The sequence below is a fragment of the Hylobates moloch genome, unplaced genomic scaffold, assembly GCF_009828535.3.
Source record: "Hylobates moloch isolate HMO894 unplaced genomic scaffold, HMol_V3 SCAFFOLD_20, whole genome shotgun sequence".
Classification (NCBI taxonomy): domain Eukaryota; kingdom Metazoa; phylum Chordata; class Mammalia; order Primates; family Hylobatidae; genus Hylobates; species Hylobates moloch.
This window is the reverse complement of record NW_026652295.1, coordinates 37,536,879-37,557,536: the sequence shown is the minus strand read 5'-3', so window position 1 is coordinate 37,557,536 and position 20,658 is coordinate 37,536,879. Positions and strand designations below refer to the sequence as shown.

The 20,658-nt window shown below is 38.5% G+C and overlaps 1 protein-coding gene across 9 annotated transcripts in view; it reads right to left on the bottom strand.

Moving 5' to 3' along the window:
- Positions 1-20,658, bottom strand: part of DNAH8 (dynein axonemal heavy chain 8) — a 309,672-nt gene that overhangs the window by 42,230 nt on the left and 246,784 nt on the right. For 8 of the 9 annotated variants that reach the window (XM_058432164.1, XM_058432166.1, XM_058432167.1 and 5 more), the window contains 5 exons: positions 15,128-15,201; positions 12,958-13,110; positions 12,237-12,392; positions 4,345-4,461; positions 2,535-2,636 (listed from right to left, as the gene is read on the bottom strand). In XM_058432164.1, coding sequence (XP_058288147.1) covers positions 2,535-2,636; positions 4,345-4,461; positions 12,237-12,392; positions 12,958-13,110; positions 15,128-15,201 — 602 coding nt within the window. Of the gene's footprint in view, positions 1-2,534; positions 2,637-4,344; positions 4,462-9,785; positions 9,918-12,236; positions 12,393-12,957; positions 13,111-15,127; positions 15,202-20,658 lie in introns of those variants that run through there. The other variant, XR_009211262.1, reaches the window with a different exon arrangement.

Genomic DNA, 20,658 nt, shown 5'->3' with positions numbered 1-20,658 from the left:
TGCTGCAGTCCTTCCTCTTCTCTGTAAATAGCCCCATTCTGTGTAGAGTCGCTTAAGTCAAAACTAGGCGTGACCCTGACTCCCCTCTTCTTTCACCCATGCACTTGATACCATTAGCATTCTGCTGGTACTTTTGGTGAATTATATTCTGAAGATAACCACATCTTAGTCTCCACTGCTAAAACTCCAGTTTTAGGTACTTTTACAATTATTCTAACAAAGTATACTTATTAAGACATCTTTTTTTTCTCCTTTGAATCTCAAATACAGAGGTGAGTTTCTCACATTCCTGAGTTTATTATTTTTATTAATCTAGGACCCTTTTATTTTAATTTTTCCCCATTCTGTCCTGATATCCACTCACTGTCTCCTTTTCCCTCTGAGGGCATCTATTTAAGTGTACTTGATATATGTCTTAGAACATGTATTTATCCTTGTGAGCTATGCATATATTCCTTTATAGATCTCACTTTATTTTTTTAAAAGCTCTGCACTCAACACTGTTTGTAAGAGCTATGCATGATGTTATACAGATCATTGCTTCCAAGTGCTGCATTGTATGCCACCTTAGGCCTCTACAACAGGTAACATGACTATTTCCCCATGAAGGATGCCTAAGTTGCCTTCAACTTCCCACTACCACCAACAATGCTATGAATAATCTCTTTGGTACATTCTGAGAATTTCTCTGGGACGTATATTCAGGAGGAGGATTCTGGTTCAGAAGGTAGTCCTATCACACACTTGATACGACTATGACTAACAGGTTGCACCCCACAAGGGTGAGCAATAGTATGCCATGGTGCTCACCCACCACATCTTATCTATTCTCTTAGGAGTCTTTGGTTTTTGCAGTGGATGCTATGATGTGCCACTCGATCCTCTTTCAGGAGCAGGTACTCACTCCCCTGCGCTGTCTGGAGTGTTGGCTACTGTGGACTCACAGCACTGTCCCTCCCCAGGAACTGCCCTAGCAGGAGGCAGCTGCCTCAGCCAAGGTCATATCTGGGAGGAAGGCTGGGGAGGAGGCACTTGAATGCAAATCTCCACCTCTGCTTCCAGGAAAACCATCTACGATGCTTGCTTTCAGCTCCACACACGATGTTGCCATGAATATTTTTGTAAGTGTCCATTTGTGGACTCTTTCTAGAAATGTCTACCTGAGATACCTAATTTCATTAAGTATTACTGGACTGCTTTCCAGGAGGTCTGTGTCCATTTGCCCTCCCAGCAGCAGGGCTCCTCCCTCTGCACATCCTCACCAACACTTATTATTTTTCACAGTTCTCCATATGTAGCTTCAAGAAAAACTTGCTAAAACAAGTAAAGGTTAAAAATCCATTTTTTAGCCAACCCCCAGCTTATCAAAATACTCCCAAAGCTTGTGCTTTGTTGTTGAGGCTTTAATTTTGTCAAGAAAAAAAGAATCATTTAAGTAGAGAATTACTGGTATAGGTTCCAATATAAAGAATTTAATAACCATAAAAGACATCTGGTTTTCTTCCACTTAGGTGTTGTATATTACTTCCCTAAAATGTAAAACATTTTAAGAAGAGTTTGAGTCTGGTAGGTGTTATTTATTACATTCATCCTTGATGTGAAAGCCACAATTGCTAAGAAACAATTTTCTCTAGAAAATATTTATCAGCATGTTACATTTGGATTTTATTTGGCAGAGAGAAAAAGTGAACACTTCCTCAATTTCCAATTGTCCATCCTAATAGAGGAGATGAGAAAACTCAAATTATGATTAATCCCCCAATCACTTATTTTGGGGCTTGAAATCACCATGAGACTTTCACTCAGAGGAAGAGGCAGAGAAATGATGGCCAGTGTTTTCCTCACAAGTGAGGTGCACAGGAATGGGGAAGATGGAAGAGGGGCGGTGGGGGAGAGGCCCTGGGCATACGCAGTTTCATCTACACGGGAAAGGAATTATAGACCAATGAGAACTGACCACTGCTCTGCTCTGCACCACAAGTAGATTGTTGGTTGGTTTTTGTTTTTGTTTTTGTTTTGTTTTGTTTTGTTTTTTGAGACAGAGTCTCACTCTGTCACCAGGCTGGAGTGCAGTGGTGCAATCCTGGTTCACTGCAACCTCTGCCTCCCAGGTTCAAGTGATTCTTCTGCCTCAGCCTCCCAAGTAGCTGGGACTACAGGAACTCACCACCACACCCGGCTACTTTTTGTATTTTTAGTAGATACGGGGTTTCACCATATTGGTCAGGCTGGTCTAGAACTCCTGACCTCGTGATCCGCCCGCCACAGCCTCCCAAAATGCTGGGATTACAGGCATGAGCTACCGCGCCTGGCCCAATTGCTGGTTGTTTTGTGTGTGTGTGCGCATGTGTGCGCTTACACTCATGCACACACATTGTGTGCGTGTGTGTAAGCGCACACATGCATTTGTTTCTTGGCTAATTCTTTGCAGCAGCTCTGCTGTACGCTTAAGTTTGGCAGACCTATCACAAACAAAAAAATTGGAAAATACAGTGAAATGTGTCTCCAAACTTTATTTTTCTAAATTGACTTACTCTGGCAAAGCAATTAAGTAGACGTTTGTCAAAGTCGTCTGTCACTCTGCCTCCATATTGTACTTCTCCAATCATGTACCGAACCGTATTCCATGATACACCCTTTGTTAAAAGTAAAAAAGGATTATTCATTGTCAACCCAAACACATCATTATAAACATTTCAGGTCTTTCCCTAGAGGAAAGGTCTGGAAAAGGAAGCACTCACTAGACTTGCATTTAAAATTATTCATCGTCTTATATTAATAACTCTTTCACTATTACATGGCTGGAACCATTACAGTTTGTTCACCAAGAAAAAATCTACAATACTAAACACTGGTAAGTATATTGCACATATATTATTTAAAATAGGGAAAAACACTAATTTTCACTCTGGGGATATAATTACCTATAATACTCATTGTAGTAATGCCAAGCTGTTACAGAGGAGAAAAGTGGTGTTTAGTGAAAAAGGGAGAAAAATCAAGTAATCATTGCTTTAATATGCTTTCTTAGTAATGTATTTTCTGGAATCATTACGAGAACAACAAGAAAATTATTTATCCACAAGATTTTTCCTCAATGCAATCCTCTGCCATCCTCTGCATCTCATTCTGTGTGCTAAAACTACATCAAAATGTTTATTAATCTCTATAGCAATTTTATACTAGCAATATATTGCAGTTTAGCAGTTTCTTTAAACCCTTGATACATTTGAGTTAGGAGAAATAAGGATATTTGTTTTTGTTTGCTTTTTCTTGGTTAAAATTTTATTTTTTCAACTTGGTTGCCTTTCAAAGCAACTATTTTAAGGTAACTATTATTTGTATGTACCAAAATGATAAATGACCACAGAATATGAACACATAGAATATAACTTTTCATCAGACTGCCAAACTTTTAATTTCATATCCCTTTGTCATTTCAAGGAAAAATGACAGTTTGGTTCTAGAGTAAATACTCATCATGGTTTACCACCCCAATACGGAGGCTGCAGAATCTCTAATTACCTTGAAGCCCTACTCTGGGGAGGAAGAGGAGGCCAGAATGTAGAAAGTCATATTTAATGAGCCCTTATTAGGTACTGTGTACTGTGCTTTCACAAATGCTAACTCATTCGTTCCTCACAGAAACAATAGTCATTTTATAGATGAGGAAACAGGCTTCAAGGCTCATTGACTTGCCAAAGATTATAGAAAAAACAAATTTCCAACCCTTTATATGTGTGAAAGGACAACAGAGTTTACGTTCTCAGCTCTGTGACCTTGAGAAAGTCTCTTAGTCTCTCTTGTCTGTTACCTCATCAGTAAAATGGGTAATAAATAAATAAATAAATAATAATGCCTTTTTAATTGATCTCACAGGGTTGTAAAGATAAAAATGAGATCCTGCATACATGAGAACTTTGAAAACGGCAAATTGTCATATGATGATGAATGACCATTACTAGAAAGTATTGTTATTCATATGCATAAGCTGAGCAGTTAAGAAGTGACTTAAGGTGAAAAAGAACTTTCACATGGGCTGGCAGATACCGTCTTCACTTCTGAGGAGGCAGGAGTAGGACCAGTGAGGAGAAGCTTGACCTAAGGCACACCTTCTCTTGAAGTGCAACATGAGGAAGGCTGTGGTATTTTGCAACACACTGAGTTTGTTAGCTTCTGTGGTATGTGAGTGTTGGGGGCGGGGACAGGCTGCCCCAGCAAGTGCCTGATTAGAGCAACAAGTCCCTTCAGCAAATTCACACTTTATCATAGACTTCAAATGACTGTAGAACCCTGATTTAAGAAGAGCAATAAAAACAGGAAAAAATGCACAATTTCACTCACTTTTTTAATATCGCATTCATCAAGGTGATTCTGAATAAACTGAACACTGGCTGAAAAGTCAGCGGAATTGAATTCGTAGGGAATATTCCATCCTAAGGGGCCAAATTTTCGTCGCTCCTTAAAAAAAACAAAGAAAAGTAAGTATTGCAAGTACCTGATTCCATTTTTCGTTGCTATCAAAATACAGTAAAATTTAGGATATATTATCAAAATAAATTGACATTAGTTTAAAAGAATAGTATATACAATTTTGGATATACATTCATGTCGCCTAACGATGGGGTTACGTTCTGAGAAATGCATCATTAAGCAATTTCCTCGTGTGAACATCTTAGAGGGCACTTACACAAACCTAGATGGTACAGCCTATACACACCTAGGCTACATGATGTAGCCTATTGCTCCCAGGCTACAAACCTGTGCAGCATGTTACTGGACTGAAAACTGCAGGCAACTGTAACACAATGGTAGGTATTTGTGTATCTAGACATATCTAAACACAGAAAAGGTACAGTAAAAATACATTATACTCTTACGGAACCACCACCGTATATGCAATCCATGTTGACTGAAACGTTATGTGGCATATAGCCATATTAGAAATATTACTTCATGGCTCTATAGCTAAGGGGTTTATATAAACAAATATCCAAAGATTTGTCAAGTTGGAGTTTTTGGGTTTAAAAAAAAAGTCTAGGTCTCCACTGACAGCTCAAAAAAATGCAGTAGATGCTCAACAAATATCTGTTGAATGAACTGTTATTCTACATTGGACTCTTGAAAGTTTGAAACGTCAAATGCAAGGGTTTGAATTTTTTCAGTTGGATTATCTAAACCTCTCTCAAGAACACTTAGACTCTGTGATGGCTTCACTTTGCAATCTTGCCATTTCAGACTTTGAAAACTAAAAATTTCTGTTGTATACATGACGTGTCTGTCTTGAAACTTTCACATGACCCTAATTTGTTTCCCTCTACTTAATCAAAGAGGGCCTAAGAGACTCCTGTGCAATAGTGGCTAACTGTTTACAATTGCCAAATCACCCATAAATAATCAAACTGGACTCAGAGCAAATGATCCAATTGTTTTGATATTCCAGAGAGCATTTTAAAGGTATGGCAAGTATTAGACCTGATAGCTCCAAGAACTGATGATCCAACAAACCACATAGATGAGTCCAGATGTTTCTATGGCATCAGCTTTTCCTATCCCAACACATAATCAGCCTCTAAGAAAGGGCCAGGGATTTATTAGATTAGTTCCTAGACCCTAATTCTAGTGCCTAAGGTGAGGACCCACGTGGAGAGTAGAATCCCTATACATCTATGAGAAGGTTTAATTCTACTCTTTTACCTCTAAGTATATACTAACTTTTCTTTTTCTTTTCTGCCTTCCCCAACTCAACACACACACACACAAACACACACACACTGCCATTTTCACAAGCCATTCCAATCCTTCTTGCTGCAGCTGTTCCATGATTCAGATCCTGAATAATTCCACCATTTAAAAAAATCTAAATAAATTTTTGCTTGGACAAGTTCATGAACAGGTCCAGAGAAGGAATTCAGAAAATTCAAAGGTTTTAATTACTGAGTTTCAGGGTATGCTTTTAAAGTATTTAGTAAACCATTAAGATTAATTTGGGTCTAGATGTTCTGACCCTGGGAGATCAGACTAAGAGCAACAATAATAACAATAATAATAATAATAGGAGTAGCTCCTAAAAACGTAAAGTACTACTGTTACCTCTAGACCTAAACTTCTTTAGTTAAGGTTGTCAGGCATTAGAGATTTGTGCTATGTGACACCCACTCCTATCCCTTAGCTAATTTGATCCAAGGTAGACAGCCAACCCAAAAAGAACTGACCAGACCCCTTCTCCCAGACATTTGGACTTAGGGTTTGTAATTGCTGTCTGGGGCTTAGAATAGGAAAACTTGTAAACTCAAGAGCTGTGAAGAACCATCTTCCACCCTGTACTTAGAGGAGGTGAGGAGGAGCAGAGGCCACAGCCTGGAAGGGAGGAGAGACTGTGTGGTTCTAGGTGCAACGGTGGGAGCCTTGATCCCTAACACTGCTTCTCTTGACAGCTTCCTGCTTCCTAGTCCCAGCATTCATGTTGCCTTGGTTTTTGTTTTGTGGGTTTTTAAAGATGTTTCATATTGAAATATGTGGTCCTGTAACCAGATTTTGAGTCTTGACAGTGAAAAACACGTCTTCTATTTTTGTGTCCCCTTTTGCACCTTGGGGGAAAGAATCATGGTTGCCCAATAAACACTGGTCGATTATTACCAGGGCAAAAGGAACTCTTCCTCTGTAAGAGGTCAACGCTGAGGCTGACCTAGCGTTTGGAATTTATGAAGTGGACCTCAGAAACATTGAAGTGAGCCTCTTCCAGATTATCCCAGGAGCAAGGGTGGGTGGAGAGGGTTATGGGATATTAACATGAAAATTCATACAGCTAACCCTTTTAGTTCTTGGAATTTCTTCCATCTTGACGACTTTGAAGAGAAGAATGCTAATGACTTATTAGTGAAATGTGAATGTTTTCCCATTTTTGAAAAAGAGGATCAGAATTTACACCATTAGTTTTACCTGTGTGTTTAATTTTTAAATTTTAATGTTCAATTAGATGGGTGGCCGAATGAAAAATAACTCCAATTACTAAAGCTGCTCAAATTGACTCTATGGAAACACTCCTATTTATATGCACGGAGCAATTGCAATTTAGTTGTTCTTTAAAATGTGAGTTTTGAAAATTGCCCTAATGCTGAGATTTGCTTCATGTTTATATTTCTTACTACCAATCTGCATCTAAAGCATTTATTTTTTAAGTTGGTTCACTAAAGTCATAAACTGATTAGCTCATCTTGGGAAAAAAAGCCCAAATTCTTAGTGGGTGCCTTTTCTTTCACAAATGAAGTCATTTCATCTTCTTGCTATTTTTTAAAATTGCCTTGGAATACTATCAGGATAGACTCAAACAACTAGAACCTAAGAACTCATTTGGAAGATCAAACCAAGGGGTTTTGCTAGACTTATTTGGTATATTGAATTTCTTCAGTTTAATTAACATTTTTGAAACCATGGGATGAGTCCTATGCAATACAATAGAAAATATTAAAAAGGATGCATTTTCAAGAAGTTTTAATTTTTTGCAAAAATAAGACTTGGAGACAAGAAAAAGAATAATGGGATAGTGAATATAATTAACTGTCAAAATTACACAAATGATAAGCCTGAAGGAGACGTTCAATCAGAGGCTTCTGGGAAGAATAAAACTGAAGCTGGTCTTTGCAAAAAGAAGAGAAGAGACTTCCAGGCTTGGCAAAGGCCATGAGCAAAAAACACAAATCCTGTGACTCGTGGAGAAAAAGGCTGCAGACAGAAGGTTCTACTGCAGTAGAGGGCTAGTTCTGGTGAGTAGCAGCAACTCAGTGGTCACGTGCTTCAAGACATGGAATGCAGACAAATTTGAATGTTAAAACTTCATTCGACAGAAGGGAGTGGACTGTCCATCATTAAGATGGTGAGTGATGATTTTAGGAAAACCAGTCCACTCCCTACTTAATTTGACTAATACAGTTTCTTCTTTTCATTTCCCAGAATATACAAAACTCTGAACTACTAGAGAAATATGGAAAATGTGGAATCATGAAAAACTCCTTAGAACACTGATGAAAAGTTGTTCAATCATTTTAATGATGTCAGAGCCATTTCCAATTTTACGTTAGGTTCTACCTCAGCAGTTCCCACAGAGCTGCAGAATCATTTCACAGCTTCAGAACAAGACAACTGGAGGTAACTATCTAACTCCAATAACTGGAGCTAATATACAAAGAAAAATACAAGCCACACTAGACAATGTAAGGGAAACTTTACTAGGTAAAAACAGTTAACAGAAACAGCCAGAACCTCTGGGAAACACTATGGGGCAGAGTGTAAAAGATAAACCTGTATCATATTATCATAATTATTCAAAGACATTTAAATGACGAATTTTATAACCATCTCTCCCCAAAGCAAGAACTTTATATGCACTATTAAATTTGAAAGGAATGTTTATCAAGGCTCAAACTTGAGAAAGAAAACAAAATGTAGGGGAAGCAAACACTTTTCTGAATGAAGAACTGTTAATAGTGAGATTCCCTGGGCCCTGTTGATAGGGCCCCTTTTATTTACTATCTAAGTAATTTTTAAGGGCCATGATAAAATTTCCAAGTTTGCAACTGCCACTATAGGCCCTTAGAGATCCTAATCAATAACATTAGCTAAAAAAGAAAAATGAAAAAAAAAGGACATCTCACCTCACAGAGTTATATATAAGCTGTTTGAAAAGTCATAAAGAAATATGCAGTTCAATGTGGACAAACCAAGGTGATGGGGAGAAAAACTCCAGACTATGAAATGGATGTAAAAATGGTTCCAGACTCTTCCCTTAAGGGTTGTGGCCATTTGGCCATTATTTTCAATTCTTGCTGCATATCAGGATCCCTTGGAAGTTTTTAAAAAGACTGAGCTCCTTCCTTTTGGCCTCCTGGGGATTTTGACTTAAGTGTCCTGTTCTGGGGCCCAGGCATTGGCTGAGAAGACCATTGCTTAAGACATTTACTCCGTCCAACACACACCTCAAAGAGTGGCACGTTGACAATCAATAGGAAAAAAATAACCCAGAGAACATTATTCTGATCTTCTGCAGGAGGTGTTAGGAGGTGGCTAAAAAGGTAATGATTGAGTTTCAAAAGACTAAGACTTTGGAGGAAAATGTGCTTAAAATTAAAATCCCAAAAGGTGAATGTGGGCTTGCTCTCAAGCCCAGAATGATGCTACACTGGATGCTACACCACCCAGGAAAGCGTAGAGACAGAATACCGAGGCCACAGAGAAGCTTCCCTCCTAGGTAATCTTCAAGAGGATGCTGAAACATTCAGGGAGTGGCAGCCAAACTGAACCCAGGCACACACCAGGGTCCTGGGAATAAAAGGCTCCCATAGGGAGGGCAGAAGGGCCACTGGCAAAAGCAGAGACATCACTGGACTGCAGCAGGGGTGGGGGCTTCAGCAGGAACTTCCTCTCTCAGGGTAGCTGCTACTGTCCTGTGTGGATAGTAAGTTGCTGGAGGAGAGGGGGAGTGGTGGGGAGCACAGCTTAGTGCGGCATTGCCTCGTGCATCTATGCCTGTTCCCATGGCAGCACCGAGGGCACCCTCCTCCTGGGAAAGCCTGCTCCCACCTCAAGAACAAACCAAACCACACCCTCCACCACTCTTCTGCCCAAGTTATCCTTGACCGGCCAAATCTACTTCCCCTTATCCCAGGAAAGGAGAGGTGCTCATTTTGTTCCCTGCAACGGAAGTAGAATCCACATATCATGCCTATGAACTGGGGTAAGCTGATGGCATAATGCCGCCCAAACCAGGATTCCATGGGAGAATTTACATGTTTTATTGGAGAGCAGGCAGGGAGTTGGCTATTTTACTCCTGGGTTCTGCATTGTAATGTGGGATGAACTCCAGCATGAACCCCTCTGGAGCTTCAGATCCTGTGCCTAATTCTTTTTTCAGTCTGTCTCTGCAAGAACAAAAGTACATATAATATGTTTGTTTAAAGCAAGGGATACCTGTTTTAATTTGGAGGACTCAATTAATCAATTAACAAATCAGATGTTTGGCTCTTATACTCAACACTAGAGAGAGAAAAGAAACGTAAGTCACAAACAATCTAATCCACAACATTCCTTCCTATAGCAGTTGAGTCTCAGACATTCAGGTGCACACAAATCATGCAGGTATCTTGGTACAATGCAGCCTGATCCAGGAGAGTATGAGGCGAGATGCACCTCCAACAAGCTCCCAAGTGATGTTGATGCTTCTGGCCCAAGACAACAAGTCTCTAAAGAATTTTGGATTTTTCTATCAAGCTGTCCCTATCCTAACCAAGTAAAAAAATATTTAGGCAAAATCACAGCAAACATTTCTGTGATATTTCTGAAACATACATCTAAAATTCCCAGGAGATTTTGGAAATATCACAGTAAACACTTCTCAAATTGATGAAAAAGAATTACCTACACTCACTGTATTGTCACAGAACTGGATGACGGAATTTTAGAAATTGAAAAAAACCTTGAAAGATCACCTACTTCTGCCTCTAACTGCACAGATGGGGAAACAGAAGCCCTGAGAGAGACACAACTTGATCAACTAACTGCTTTCAGCTAACTGATTTCACAGCAAGCACGAAAGTCCAGGCCTCCTGACTCTCAGTGAAGTGTTATTTCTAGCCCTCTATTATTTGATTTTAAGAGATATTCAGCCTTTTATTCTTGAACACTCCACTGGTAACTTCACTGCCCTAGCAGTGAAAATATTTTTCCTCCGTTTTAACCCAAACACATGCAGTGTTAAGTGCAAGGGCACTTTAGCCCCATGGCTGGACCATAGTCCTGTTGCTCTTCTTCCCTTTAGCACTTGGATAATGGCCACTAAAAACACAGGTTGCCACATTAACCATATGGAAAATACCCCCAACCAGCTCTCCATGATAAGCACAGTGGAAGAGTTGAATCATCACTACTGGGAACAGAATCATAAAATACATTATTTGTCAATTGGGAATGAAATAGCAGAGTTAAAGCAATATTTGTATTAGAGTGTGATAAGGTCTAGCAAAGCGAACAATTCCCAGATAAGAATGTATGAAATAGACTTCTGTGACTTGAAAGCTGTAATTGACAATCCAAAGGCCACAATGGAACTTAGTAAAGATAACCACCAGCAAAGCATTTAATCTGATTTTAACTCTCTCAGTGTTGGGAGGCAGACAAACACTACAGCCCTCTCTGTTGGGCAGCCAGGAACCTAGTAAAGTGGTAGGGATAATGAATTGGGGTAAATACACACAATATTTTGTGGGATGAGCATTAAGTTCCCCTCCATCTTTGGACAGGGCAGGGAGAGGTAACGTGAAGTTCTGCCCATCACTGTACACAGCTAAAAGCCTGACTCCTGGGATAGACCAACTGATTTATTTTGTCCTTCACCCTAGCCTCAGGTAAGAAAGAACTGCAGGTAGGGCTTAAAGGAATCTCTTCAGTTCTCTGTGAAATCAAGGAATGCATCCAGTGCATTGAAAACGTATAGCTTTTGAATTACAGAACAATATATAAAATTCAGATGCAGAACAAAACACTAACAATAAGTTTAAAAATCATAACAGACAAGTTGCTTGGTAATCATAAAATTATTAAGTTACTGCATCAGTACTAAGACTGTAAAAGCAAACAGCAAATGACTTGAGAAAGACAGGGAGCTGCTGTTCCTCCTCCCCCTCCAACATCACCACCACTTTTACTATCAGGTAATAAATAGAGTCAAAACAATACATAAATCAGAGCCAGCCAATCCTAGTTCAGCCAATCCTAGTCAACCACATTTGAAGAGTACTTAACATCTTTGAGATGGTGATAATCCTATCTTGAAATGTGGTTGTATTACAGGAGATGGTGCACATAAAATTCTTGGCCAGCCCAGGCACTTTCAAAACCAAGCTCCTATCTTTATAATCCATTAGCTCATTCTACAAATATTTATTGAGCTCTGACAATCCCCTGCATGCTGTTGTGACAGTAGGAGAGTCAGCAGTTACAAAAAGACAATCTTCACCCTGGAGAATCTTACATTCCAATAGTCAGGGTTGGGGGTTGGGGCAGGGGGCACACACAAATACATAAACAAATATACACTATACTAGGTGGGGAAAGTGTTAGGAAGGAAAAGAGAGTAAGGAGACAGAGCGGCAATGGATAGCGCCCTCCTGGAAGCCTCTCCAATGGGGCCTCAGCACACCACCAGACATCCCCTAAATGTGAAAACTGCTTTCCGCAGTTACCTGCACAGTGGAGTGTAAAAACGCTACTGTGTAAAGCATCGGCTTCCACATGGGTAAATTACTGATGTCCAGAAGGTCTTGATTAATTCCAGCAAATGTTCTTTTCAAACCTGCGCGTACACCTTGGGGTGGCTCATTAGTGAATTTGAGAGAGGTCTGTCATGAAAAGAAAACAGTGGTTTTGTTTCTATAAATTACTATAAAGAATAAAATAGAAATTACAACATTAGGCTGAGTATCCTTTATCTGAAATGCTTGGGACTAGAAGTATTTTGAATTTCAGATTTTTTCAGATTTTGGAATATTAGCATTAAATTGTTATACGACCTTTGAGGATTCTACTGGCACTGAGAATGTTTCAGACTTTGGAGCATTTCAGGTTTCGATTTGCAGATTTAGGATGCTCAACCTGTACATCAGAAAACAATATGCTTATGGTACATAAACTGTGCGCAAAGTTCAGCGCTGTATAAACTAAGTACATTAATCAGAGCTGAAACTCAATAAATTAGTACCAAGTCTTAGAACTCTTCTATGGAAATATTTACTATAGTCTAACCTTGATGTCAAGATTTTGATGATTATAGTATTATAGTATAAGATTTTGCAGTCCAGACTCTACAGGACCAAAAAGCTCTGTTGTGTTCCCATCTTTCAACAATGTCAATGATGTCATCTTTATTTCTATAAACTCTCAATGAAAAGACATTTAGCAACAAACCTGAAGCAATGTAATTGGAAATCGATCATGGGGCTCCGTAGTTATCCATACTCTGAAAGAATCATCACTGGCTTCAGTGGTAATTAGCGTCTCTAGTAATTCTTCCATGAATTCCAGGCCAAGGTGGCAATTTTGTAGTAATACCCAACCACCCTGTATCCAAAAATGAATTCATATTTATTTCTTGTAATTTTTTGCTATGATTTTAATAAAACAAAACGTGCATTTTTTTAAAACCATGTGAATACTCTGTTTTGAACACATTTTTAAAAATTATATGTCAATACAATCATTTCTCCTGCTAGTGGCACAAGCTAATTACTTAGAATCAAGTGGGTTCAAAATGATTGTATTCTGCCACCCCTGGTTCGGAAAGGAACAGAAATTAAAACTTGAAGGCAGACTTGTGTAAGTACAGTGTGTGCACCATCTAATGGTGGGAACGGGTATTTTGGAATCAGTAACTTAAGTTGTCTTAAGTTTGTTTTACCTGCTGCCTAGGGTAAAACATTGTCTGATTTACCTGCCTAAGGTAAATCAGAACTGACTCACCCCCAAAACCAAGAAGACTGGTTCACAGTTATTCATAGTTACAAGGAAAGATACACGATATCATGAAAGTTGGAAACAATACATTTGGCGACATTTACTACCATAATGCTAAGCTTTATTCTTTATCATCACTCTCTTTCCACACTTTCCTGAAACCACATAACTTATTAAGCACTTTCTAAATAAGTACTTGATTAAACAAACTACTTTAAACAATATGTCACAAAACCATCACTGCCCTGTGAGAACATAGTTTCTTCACCAGACATTTTAACACCCTTATATAGGAATCAGCTATCTTGAACTACATAAAACTACAAAATAGTGAGCACGATAAATATATGGCAAGGCATACATACCGTGTCTCAACTGTAAGTGAAAATACAACTCACACCAGCTTAACTAGCAAAGGGGATGTGCCGTCTATACAACTGGGGTTTCAGAGGAAAATAGCATTCAGGATTCGTTTGTGTCATCATGGACCCACTTACTTTCTGGTTCCCCACTGTGGGTTCCACAATGCTAGCTTTATGCTAAACGTGGTGTCCCTCAAGGCAGCAACATGGCTGCACCTGCTCATGTCTGGTTTTCTTTTCTGATTATGCCATATAATCAATACTTTCCCCACTTTGACAAACACAGCATGGAAGTTATAAAGTCTAGTATTCCAAAGACGGTTAATGTGAACACAGTATTTAAATTAAAAAGTTTTGCACTCGCAGAAACTAAAGAAATTATTTAAGGCCCAAAGTTAAACTGTCAAATCACTCAATAGAGTGAAACACTTGATCCGAGTAAAAATAATTATGTATAATTACATATATAAATTAAATAAATCATTGGATTTAATTAAGTGATAAAGATTAAGGCTTAGGGCATTTGAGAATTAATGACTAGCTGGAAAATTTGATGACCCAACAGTTTTAGCCCATTAACCCTCTCTAGTCATTAATTCCCAGGGAAAAGCTGCACCAAAGTTTGTACAGACATTCTGAGATCAAAAGCTTAAAAATAACCCAAAATCTTATTTTATTTTTATAAATGGTATAATTTCTTATGCAGCTGAAATGGCTATCTACAGAGCATTTCTAGAAAATTAATGAACTGTGTATTTATTAGGAGTGATGGGAAATCTCTCTCAACACTCCATTCAGCTTGCAATTTTCAGTGAAAACCATTATCAATATTTAAGCATAGCATCCTTAAATATTTCGTTTGCCTGAAATGATCCATTAATGAAAAATGAAAGTCTGCCTTTAACTGAAAATGGAAATTTAACTGTCTCAGTCTGTCACTCCTTAAGTACTACCTATTCATATTGACCATGAAATTCCAAGACTGCTAAAGCTGCATTCTTAGAAACCAGAAGGTGTGTCTCCCAAATTATAAAACGAACAAAAAATCAGTGAAGGTAAAATGGAGCATATACTATAGAAAATGGAATAAGCTTTCCATGGGAATATCAGGAGGAAACTAGACTGAGGTTTAAAATTCACAGGTAATGATAAGCAAAAATGGAAAAATCAGGATTGAGCATCATGAGAAGAATGTGGTAACATTCATGACTGTGGGGTTTCTAGCAATAATGTTGCAGCAGGAGCAGTCTCTTGTCACATACCTGCTGCATTGACATCTGAATCAGCTTTCGGGCATGTACTTCTTGTCCTTGCCCCATTGAGATAGTTCTACATTCTGCAACATAGGAGAAAGTTCACTATGATGAAACATAACTCTTACAGCAGGATTAGAATGAAAAATTAATTTCTGAATGATTATAGCCTCCTTCTACTGTTTCTAAGAAAAAAAATCTTTGCTGTTCAAACAGGCCTGGCCTTTGATTGTGTGGATCAGAGAAATGCATGGAGCAGAGACCTGGAGGCACCACCCAGAAAGGCGAGGGTTGGGGGTCAGGAAGGGAGAGAAAAAGGCACATATGGTGGGCTTTTAGAGAGTTTGAGATTCTTTGGAGACAATGAGGAACAAAACCAATGGTGCGAGAGGCAACTACAATGCTATCGCAGGTATTTGGAGAGAAAAAGGATTTTTTAGTTTTGCTGTAAGTTTTGGTTAGAATCCTTTTTGAGGTTTTAGCAGATGCTTCTGTAAAGATTTAATTTTCTGTTTATTCCTTTTAGATATCAGGCTCACAGTGTTTTCTGTCTGCTTGTTTTGGTTTTCTTTGTATGTTTGATCATTTTTCTGAGATGAAATCTGAGACAGTTCAGCCCTGTGATGGGTACATTCAGGGGCAACTGTCTAAGACCTAGTTCTCAGCTGCTCCTCCGATTAAATCACCACCTTGGAACTAAACACGAAAACACTCCAGGATGAGAAATGTCATAATTCCAGATATAATACACCATTTAGGACCAGATGTCCCAGGCAGAGAACCATACTTGTGCCCTCCCACATGAATTAGCTACATTGAAGAAGTCTGAAAATCATGTTTGCACAACTGCAATTGGAAATTAACTCTTAAGCAAGCCCTTGTGGACCCAAATTTTCTTGAGTTCTAGAAGCATAATCCCTGTACAAGGAAAAGCAATCAATGGAGACATTGTGAACCAGTGTATGTTTGTGGGAACTGCTGGTAGAGACTATAAGAGGCTGGAGACTTCATGGGGTGGGGAGGGAAGTATGTCAGAAACCAGAGACACTGTCAGGACACACCATTTAAATGGCATCCTGTGGTTAATGGCCAGATAATCTGAGAGGGTCTGCAGGGTGCAAGATTAGGGATTATTCGTGGGTTCAGGGTCATAGGGAGACACTTTGCAATGAGAGCCTGAAGGAGGATGGAAGAGCACTCACTGCTTGGAGAATCAGGAATTGAAATAGGCCAAGTGTTAACAAGCAAAGGTGAATGTTCTCACCAAAGCCCCCATGAATCTCTCCAGCTCCTAAGGGGAATCTGGCACCTGAAAAGAATCCCACCCAGCCTATAAAAGCAGAAGAAAGGAGAGGAGTGACTTGAATGGGAGGAGCCTCTGGATCGTGGACAGATATCGAGCCCCACTTATTTTGGAAGAACACACAAATGTTCAATAGATCAATGAGGGAAAGTGATAGGCTGAAAAAGTATTAACACATGAGTGTGAGCCACAGCCTCTCTGTCTTTGTCCAACTCCTCTGAAACACGCCTTCTAAAAGGAAGGTCTAGTTTTAGTTCAGGTGGCCCTGGGACAGTTGTTGCTTGATCCAGGTATTGGGTCAAGAGGCGATTTAGAGGCATCCCTTCATATCCAGAATCTGACCACTTCCCAACTCTGCTTTTATTTCCTGGCCTAAGTGACTGCCACCTCTTGCCTGAATTCTTGGAATGGCCTCCTAACTGGTGATGACCTCACTTCCACCCTTGTCCTCTACTAGCTATTCTTCCTACAGCAGCCAGAGGGGTCTCTCAAGCCCTAAATCAGATTATGTTCATCTTCTGCTCAGAACCATCCAATGGCTTCCCATTGCATCCAAGGCAAAATCCAAAATCCAAACCAAAGTTCTTATTTACAGTCTATAAGCCCCTACACAGTCAGTCCCTGCTACTGCTGCCACACACCATCCCCCACCCCCAAAACACACACACACCTTTTCTTATCTCACCACCCCCCTATCCATTCACTTTTCTCCAGCCATAGCAGCCTCCTCCCCAGGCCCACCTTAGCCTCATTGTTGTTCCCTCCTTCAGAGTTCCAGACTCACTCCCTTCACATCTCAGATTTTTCTCACCCTATCAGCAAGACTTTCCTGACAGTCCTCGTTCTATCTAAAACAGCACACCTCTCCCATCACTCTGTCCTTTCCCCTGCTTCCTAGCATATTTTATACTTTTCTTCTTCGCATATTATGTACTACCTTGTTTATCAGTAACTGTTTTATCCCCAGTCTAGAATATCAGCTAGGGACTTAGACACGGTGGACAACCCAGCACCTAGACAGTGCCTGACAGTCAGTAGATGCTCAATAAATATATATTCCTGAACCTTTAAAATTGAGATACAATGTCCATATAAATTATGAAGTGTATACTTTGTTATAAAGTGTATATTTCAATATTTTAAAATATATGTATAGAGTTGTGTAACTATCACTACTATCAAATTATCTAATTCCAGAACATTTTCATCAACCCCAAAAGAAACCCCATACCCATTAGCAGTCACTTCCCATTCTCCCTTCCCACCCCAGCAATCACCAATCTACTTTGTCTCTATTCCAGACATTTCATTAAATGGAATTATGCAATATATGGTCTTTTGTGTCTGTCTTCCTTCAGTCAGCATGCTTTCAAGGTTCATCCATATTGTAGCATGTATTACTTCATTCCTTTTTATGGCTGAATAATAGTTCACAGCATGGATATACCACATTTCTTTATTCATTCATCAGCCCCAGACATTTGGGTTGTTTTCACTTCTTAGCTAGTATGAGTAATGCTGCTATGAACATTCACATACGAGTTTTTGGGTGGATGTATATTTTCAGTTTTTTGGGGGTATATACTTAGAGGCAAGTTTGCTGAGTCATGTGGTAACTCTACCTTTAACTTTCTGAGAAACTGCTAGACTGTTTTCCAAAGCAGCTGCACCATTTTACATTTCCACTGGCAACGTATGAATGTTCCAATTTTTCCACGTCCTTACCAATGCTTGCTGTTGTCCCTGTCTTTGATTATCGCTATCGTAGTGGGAATGAAGAAATATCTCATTGTGGTTTTAATTTGCATTTCCCTAATAACTAACGATGCCGAGTATCTTTTAGTGTGTTTATTGGCCATTTGTATATCTTCCTTGTAGAAATATCCATTCAAATCCTTTGCCCACTTTTAAATTGGGTAATTTGACATCATTGAGTTGTAAGAGCTCTTTATATATTCTGGATACTAGACCCTTAACAGATGTATAACTTTCAAATATTTTCTCCTATTTTATAGGTTGTCCTTTGATGGTGCCCTCTGAAGCACAAAGTTTTACATTTTGATGAAGTCCAATTTATCGATATTTCCTTTTATTGCTTATGTTTTTGGTTTCATATCTAGAAAACCATTGCCTAATCCATGGCCACAAAGATTTACTCCTATTTTTTTTACTAAGTATGTTATGGTTTTAGTGTTTACAGTTAAGTCTCTGATGCATTTTGAGTTAATTTTTGTGTATATTGTGATGTAAAAACCAAACTTCATTCCTTTGCAAATGCCTATCGGTTCTTCCAGCACTGTTTGTTAAGAAGATTGTCTTTTCCAACATTGCATGGTCTTAGAACCCTTGTTGAGAACCAACTTACCATAATATGTGAGGGCTGGGTTTATTTCCGGACTCTCAATTCTGCATTGAGATATATATTCTTTGCAATGATATATATCTTTACACCCATATCACACTGTTTTAATTACTGTAGCTTTGCAATAAGTCTTGATTTTGGGAAGCATAAGTCCTATAGCTTTGTTCTTCCTTTTCAAGATTGTTTTAGTTAGCTTGGGTCCCATGAATTTCCATACAAATTTTAGGATCATCTTGTCAATTTCTATTTTAAAAAAAGGCTGTTGGGATTTTTATAGGGATTGAGTCAAATCTCTTGATCTATTAGATGAGTACTGCCATTTTACCAAAGTCTCCTGATCCATGAACACTGGATGTCTTTCCAATTATTTAGGTATTTAATTTTTTAATGATGTTTTTTAGTTTTCAATGTACAAATCTTCCGCTTGTTTTATTGAATTTATTCCTAAGTATTTTATTTTTAATAATATTGTAAATGAATTGTAATGTGTTTATGATTTCATTTTTGAATTGTTCTTGCTAGTGCATAGAAATACAATAGCTTTTAAATATTGATCTTGTATCCTACAATCTTGCTGAACTCATCTATTAGCTCTAATTGTTTTTTGGTAAACAACTTATAATTTTTTATGTACAAATTCATGTCACAATCATAGAGGCAGTTTTACTTCTTCCTTTCCAATGTAGATGGGTTTTTTTTTTTTCTTTGCCTGGTCTGATTGCCTTATCTAGAACCGCCAATACAATGCTGAATAAAAGTTGTAAGAGTAGACATCCTTGTCTTTCTCTTGATCTTTGGGAGAAGGCATTCAGTCTTTTACCATTAAGTGTGACATTAACTGTGAGTTTTTTGTAGGCGCCTTTTATTAGGTTGAGAAAATTTCCTCTTATTCCTAGTTTGCTAATTCATATTTATCAATGTTTTCAATGCTTTTCTGCATCTGTAATGGACTAAATGTTTATGTACCCCTAAAATTCATATGTTGAAACCTAAACCCCAAAGTGATGGTACTAGGAAGTGACAAGGTATTAAGAGTGGGATTAGTGACCTTATAAAAGATGCCCTCCTTACACCATGTGAAGACACAATGAGAAGTCATCTATGAAATAGGAAACAGGCCTTTATCAGCTACTGAATCGGCCAGGGTCTTGATCTTGGACTCTCAGCCTCCAGAACTATGAGAAATAAATTTCTATTGCTTATAAGCTACCCAGTCTATGGTATTTTGTTGTAGCAGCTCAAACAGACTAAGACAGCATCTGTTGAGATGATCATGTGGTTGCTGTCTATTATTCTATTAATATGGTATATTACATTGATTGATATTCGTATGTTTAACCAATCTCATACTCTTGGGATTAATTCACTTGGTCATAGTGTATAATGTTTTTATATGGTGCTGCATTTGGTTTGGTAATACTTTGTTGATAATTTTGTTTCTATGTGCATAAGGGATAATGGTCTGTAGTTTTTTGTATGTGTGATGTCTTTGTCTGCATTTGGTATCATGGTAATACTGGTCTCAGAATGGGTTGAAAAGTGTTCCCTCCTCTTTTATTTTTTAGAAAAGCTGAGAAGAACTAGTGCTATCCTTTAACATTTTGCTAGAATTCACCAATGAAGCCATCTGGGACTAAGATTCCTTTTGTGGGAATTTTTTGATTAATGAATAAATCTCCATACTTCTTATGGCTCTATTCAGATTTTCTACTTCTTCTTGAGTCAGTTTCAATAGTTATCTCTCTCTAATATTTTTTCCATTTCATCTAGGTTATCTAATTTGTTGGCATAATTGTTCACAGTATTCCCTTAGGAGTTTTTAAATTTGGGTGAGGTAAATAGTTACGCCCCTCTTTCATTGCTGATTTTAGTAAT